Raw genomic sequence first — 6,677 nt, forward strand, 5'->3', positions numbered from 1 at the left:
AATTGCTTGGACCCAGATTTGTGGAAGATAAACACTTTTGTTGCATCCTGTACCATTTCCAAGGTCCCCTTTGGAGACTTGGGCTTCAATAAAGAGAAAACAGCAGGAAAGATCCCCACATAACCTTTGCACTGCTTGTACAAATCTGGATCCAAGACCTGGAGTGAGTCCAGTAGAAATGTGCCCTCTTTCCAGATTCTAAGTACTGGACAATTCTGAGGCAGCTGTGCAGACATGCACTTAGTACATCGCCATACACAGATGCTGAATTCCAAAATTCACAACTGATGCAAGGTGTAGGTGCACATGCAGATGTTCCTTATTTTTCTTGCAAACTTCTTAACGAGCTCTGCATCAATCATATCAATCAACCCTTTATTATAATCTGTGGCCAGTATAACTACCTCTACAGCCATATCTGCACTTCAAAGCACTGCACCTAAATACCAAATGGTAGCACAAAACTGAAAATGTTATTGTTTATCACAAACTGGCAACTTTTGCTTTCTTTTTCCTCCCCTGTGTGTTGACCATATGTTTCTGTCGGCTAGCAGCTCTCAATTATTTGATGGTTAGCCACTGCTGATCTTCTGAGCTGGAAGTGCCCTGTTCAGAGACTTTTAGCAGCAGTGTCAACCCACTTGGGCATGCACCCAGGTACACCAAAAGGGCATGTTCTCCTCTGGCATTATTTTGTAACAACATGTTGTAGCATTATTGCAAAACAATTTGCTCAAAATGAAATACAGTACAACCGGGAAACTATGCTGCTAGAGTGAAGCTTTATCCATAGGGGGAAAGGAATAAAATGATTACTCATGGTAACATGTACATGTGGGTCAGCATCATAATGTCATGAATGTAATGACTGGGTCACATTATTTTGACTAGTGTAATCTTTAAACATCCTAAGTTAGTTATATGGAGTGTTCTGGATTTTTCTTTTTCTCTTTTAATTTCTAGTATGCTTCAGAAGATGCAGAACTCCTACTCGTTGGAAATAAGCTAGACTGTGAGGTGGACAGAGAGATCAGCCGGCAGAAGGGAGAAAAAGTAAGTGAAGGTGAAACTAAATTGGGCAGAATTTACTAATGAGGAAGTAATGACTTCATTGGAAGAGGGAAGGCAAATAAGCTTTGCATTAAGTGTATTTTATTTATCATATTTTTATGCCACCTGATATGTACATCTCTAGGCGGTGTACAGAATTTAAAACAATATTTAAAAATCAGCACAGATTAAAATACATGAAACAAATACACAATATATTTTGACCTTGGTTTTCACCCTTGGCTAAGATTTGTGCCATAGAAGCCTGTTTGCGGACTTACTCTCAGTACCAGCTTGACCTGACAATCCAGAGGGGGGTGGCACCAAAGGAGGTGCGGCTTCCTCTGCTTCTTGGCTGCAGCTCAGGTAGCTCCCCATCTCCCGCCCTGCCTGAGAGCCATGCTGCCTGCAGGCTGGTCATTCATCGGGTACAACTGCATGGTTAACCACATGGCTCTACCTGATGAATGGCCAACCTGCAGGCATTGCAGCTCTCGGGCGGGGTGGGAGAGAAGGGAGCATCCTGAGCTGTTTCCTTTGGTGCTACTACTGCTCACTCTACATAAATTTATTTAGTTTACCCCAAGTGCTTATTTCCACACAACGCATAATCAGCTTGTGGAATTCTCTGTCATGAGATGTTGTGACAGCCAACAACCTGGATGGCTTGAAGAGGGGTTTGGAGAACTTCATGGAGGAGAGGTCTATTGATGGCTACTGGTCGGAGGGCTTTAGGCCACCTCCAGCCTCAAAGGCAGGATGCCTTTGTACCAGTTGCAGGGGAGTAACAACAGGAGAGAGGGCCTGCCCTCAACTCCTGCCTGTAGGCTTCCAGCAGCATCTGGTGGGCCACTGTGTGAAACAGGATGCTGGACTGGATGGGCTTTGGGCCTGATCCAGCAGAGCTGTTCTTATGTCCCATTTATGTACAAATTCGTGCACATTCGATCCAGTCCTCCGGTTCAGCCTTTCACAACATCCCCAAAGTGACTTACAATACAAAGCCAGGAATATACCATTGCACCGCTGGTATAAACTGCCGTTTCCAGTGGAAGACTGGACATGCACCCGCTGCTATTTGCCTAACTGCGGCAGTCTGAAGAACAACTGGTGTAAAATTGCCTAAATTAGGGGTGCACAACTCAGATGCTCACGTGGGCTCATGAATCAACCTTGACTAGAACTAAGGGGGCAGCCAAAAAAAAAGTCTCTGTGGATCAGCACATCCGTTTAGCAATGTAAATGTAATAAATAAATACAGAACAAACTGGGTAAAAGTGATCATGATGATAATTGTACCCTTTTTAAGTTAGTATCATGAGAAGAGACTGTGTTAGAGATTACCTTTATTGCTGGCTGACCTCCTGACTAAAGCTGTGTGCAAGTCTGCAACGGTAGCATTTTGTTCTGCGACACTAGCAGTTGTGCAGCCATATGCACAGACCCCTGCGAGGATCATCCCTCCCGACACTCGCAGCCCTCTCCTCGTCTCTTTGTGCGCCCCCCGCTCCTTTTTGCTATTCCCAGGGTACTAATCTTCCCTACTCAGCTCAGTTCTTCCTCTGTGCCCAGAGTCCTGTTCTTGCTTGGATGATGGGGGTGGAGAAGAGGGGTAGCCTAAATCAGGAGACTGTATGTACTGTGTCCTCACGTGGTAATACAGGCAGCACCTCAAACTTGACTGGAATGTGGTGGGGGAACTAGGCCCAAGAATAAGGCTGAGCAGGTTACTAATGGCATGTGGTATGTACAGAGCTAATAATATTTATAGTCTTTATGTTGATTTGAGAGGAAATGTGTTAATCTTTTTCTGCCTCCAGCCTCAGAGGCAAGATGCCTCTAAGTATTGATTTCAGTTGCATATTTTCAATATTTCCAAACTGAAAAGCAGCACCACAAACTCATTGACAGCACATTTCACACTTCTGAATGATATCGATGGATAGTCGATTGCTGCTTAATTTCATCTTGTTAAATGAGTAGATAAGCCCGGCATTTAAATGTTTATGGAACTAAATATAGCTTTGAGCAAATCACACTGAGGAAGAACAAAGTTTTCCTCACTCTGTCTTTCTCATCAGTTTGCACAACAGATAACTGGGATGCGGTTTTGTGAAGCTAGTGCCAAGGATAACTTTAATGTGGATGAAATATTTCTGAAACTGGTTGATGACATCCTAAAAAAGGTAAAATGTCTCTATACTGTAAACCAAAGGAGCTTAAAAGATTGAATATTTAAAACACTGTTGTTTAAAGCACCCCACTACAGGTAGGATTCTCCCCCTCACCACAATTTGAGGTCATTCACACAACTGAAAACTGGGTAGGACAAGAATCCTAGCCAGGTCTGGGGGCTGTGCATGCTTCCAATTTGGGGTTGTGTGAGAGCAAACAACTCGGTAGGAGAAGTGATTGTTGGGAGCAAGATAGGCTTTTCCTCCTCCCTTGGCTAAATGCTGAGTATGAAAGCTGGGAAGGACAGCATTGTCCTACCCGGCTTTTCCTCCTACCTTGCTTCCACACAATCCCTTCTCCCTCTTCCTACCAAGTTGTTTGCTCCCACACATCTGAAAATTTGGAGTACACACAGCCCCCCAAACCCGTGTAGGACACTTGCCCTACCTCGTTTTTGGTTGTGTGGATGACCTCCCTTTCAGTTACTAGAATATAACTTGTGGGCTATTTGCTGCTTTTAGTTCTCCTGTGGAATACTCTGCATTGCTTCTTACTTAATGTAGAAGTTCTTAATGTAGTTGATGATACTTTGAATGGAAGCGTGAGCTGATATATGTGGTAGCTGAATTGCTTGCTTTAGAGGTGGGGAGACGAATTGTAGGGGTTTATTCTAGTTTGCTTGCTGTGTGGCAGGAATAAAGGATGCAGATGTAATTGGCCTAGTGGATAAGCAGCTTATAAAAGCAGCATAGGGACAAATCAGAGAAAGTTAGATATGTTTAAGTCCCATTGAATTTTTTAGAGCTTGTTAACAGAACAGTAATGCTTCATTTGACAGTGCTGTGTGTGAGATATGAGAGTTTCACAAGTACTTTTCTGGAATTTTCATGGAATTCTTTTCATGAGTTTTCACAAGTACTTGCACAAGTACTTTTCATGGAATTCTGCCATGATCTGAATTCAGTCTCGTTTATGAAGGCAGTGCTAATGCTTTTTAAAAAAAAAACAACTTAAGGTTGCTGCTCTAGCATTTCATTGTAGCAGACACTGCAGAATTCTGTAGAATTCAAAGAGTTTGTTTTTCCTTTTTGAGATGCCTCTGGATGTCATAAGGAACGAGTTGTCCAACAGTATCCTGTCCCTACAACCAGAGCCAGAAATCCCCCCAGAACTGCCTCCTCCAAGACCTCATGTCCGTTGTTGCTGACTTACTGCTTCATCCAGAGTGGACGTGATGAGTGGGAGGAGAGCGAGAAGCACCAGTACTACTCTGCACTACAATCATGTGGCAGTTCCTTGTTGCACTTTGATTCCGAATCAGAGCTACACACTAATTTGTAAATATGCAAATATGCAGAGCTGGGTAGGATTCAGCTGTAACTCGTTACGTATTGCCCTTCCCACAAGTGGTTTTTCACTCCTCTTTCCTGGCGCTATAAATATTGTACATTTGGCTGGGAAGACAGCACTCCCAAACCTAGGATGTAAGAAATTCAATGCATACCTTACTTAGTCTGAACATAAATGTTGTAATAGTCCTTGATAGAAACAGAATCTCTTCTAGTATATGGTGCTTTGCTAGCTTTTTTAAAAAGACCTTTTTAAAATTAGACTTACATGTATAAAGGTTTCTAAAGCAGCATTGTTTCCCTCTTATATAAACAAAAGAAATTCTTAACTGTAGCATCTTGAATGACTGACCATGTGATCCACCAAGTGCTGCTGCTGTGCAACCTCCCTTCATTTCAGTAGCGCTTTCATGTGCTGTTCCATGCAAGCACCATTGCATGGATGAGGGCAGGGCATCAGAATTCAGTGGATAAAGTCCTGAGCCCACAGACAGGTGGGATTTCCAACATTTCTTTATTATGTTTCATGCCAGGTCAGTTTCTTTTGTGAGTGTACTGAGGCACTGCATTCTGTGCAGTTTTTAAAGAATGAATTGTTGACTTGCACAATTCACTTCCTCCTTTAAATATTAGCTAGCAATCGGGTTCTGTAAAAAGCAGAGATATATTTGAAACTTATAAAAATATATTGAAAGGCATTGCTGCTGTCCTAAGCAAATTCTTTTTAAAAATCATTTTTTGGGATATTTTCCTGTGTTAAGGAATATATATGTGTGTGTCTGGACAAATTGGGGAGAGGAGTTGAGGTTAAGATACACTTTTTCTGAAGGGTAAGCTTATTCCCATCAAAGATGCTGTGCTAAAGGGTTTGGGTTTTCTGTTTTTGTCTGAATGAATTTGTGAACTATATCTTTTTATTAAAAACTGCACTGTATAGTTTAGCTGTGGTAAACCGGTAGCTACATATTGGAATAACTTGATGTGTCCTAAATGTTGTTGTGGTATTGAAAAGCATTGTCGTTCTAAACTAATGACGTGCCAATAAAATTTTGTATTTATGGAAGACAACAGAACTGCATCTCTTACTAGCAAGCAAGTAGTAAAGGTTGGCTGCTTCCTTTTTGGCCAGTCTTGTGGGAGTGTGGCGGGGAGGAGGACATTCTGAATCCGCTTTCTAGAGAGCTGGATAAATGGATGGGTTGCCTTAAAGCATGATCCTAAGCATGTTCCTCAGAAGTCTCACTGAGTTCATTGGGATGTACTCCATGGTACATATTTAGGATTGCAGCCTTAGTCAAACTTGTATCCTTACTGCCATAAGACTTGCTTGTTATAGTATCTCAGGCTGCAGCAAAGGATTTTGATGACTCCTCAAGTACTGGCTTCCACACTCCAGATGACCACTTTTGCTTTCAGTGCCTGAGTCCCTGTTGTACATCAGTTAATCTGACCAGTGGTGTCCACTGACTTTTTCCTAGCATTTGCCTTCAGGTTTCTGGGAGGATTAAGAATGTTAAATAATTGCAGTTCAAGTAATTGACAGTTCCGCCTGATCTTGGTATTGTGTCAGAAATACCTCTTTGGATCATTTAGTTTCAACTAATAAAAGATGCACAATTTGAAATGTATTCCTATTTCCACTACCATGATGTGCCTATATAAGTGTCATTCTTCACACAAATATTATGTAGCTTTCTATAGTACTGATTAGATGAAGTTTGCCATTTTTGTAGCACTGGTAGGACTTGTAATAATGCTGTGGGCAATAATAGAGAAAAGGAACGTATGGACAATAAGCTTAAACTTGACATTTAGGTGACTTTCCTGTATTTTAAAATCCTGTGTTTTTTTGCCTTCAGTTCTTGAATAAAAATATAAGAAAACTGGCCTACATAAATCTTTATATCCTATCAGGAGCTGTGCACTTTGGGGGTTCAGTAGAGATGTTTGCTGCTGTTTTTTCTCTAGGCTTTAAACTATTGAAAAGGACTCGAGGGGGTCTTCAGTTGTAGCTTTCTAATTCCTACACGTGTCAGGCTGGATCTTGTGAATCTCTCATCGCAAAGGGACTCTGTTCTCAAGCTTCAACATGCAGCCCTTTTT

At 41.8% G+C, this 6,677-nt stretch overlaps 1 protein-coding gene across 1 annotated transcript in view; it reads left to right on the plus strand.

Moving 5' to 3' along the window:
- Positions 1-6,461, plus strand: part of RAB12 (RAB12, member RAS oncogene family) — a 33,129-nt gene extending 26,668 nt beyond the window's left edge. The window contains exons 4-6 of the mRNA XM_053283073.1: positions 964-1,053; positions 3,132-3,236; positions 4,319-6,461. Of these exons, the coding sequence (XP_053139048.1) occupies positions 964-1,053; positions 3,132-3,236; positions 4,319-4,432 (309 nt within the window). The 3' untranslated portion in view covers positions 4,433-6,461. The remainder of the gene's footprint in view (positions 1-963; positions 1,054-3,131; positions 3,237-4,318) is intronic.
- Positions 6,462-6,677: the final 216 nt, after the last annotated feature.

This window comes from Hemicordylus capensis, chromosome 1 (assembly GCF_027244095.1).
Source record: "Hemicordylus capensis ecotype Gifberg chromosome 1, rHemCap1.1.pri, whole genome shotgun sequence".
Lineage (NCBI taxonomy): Eukaryota > Metazoa > Chordata > Lepidosauria > Squamata > Cordylidae > Hemicordylus > Hemicordylus capensis.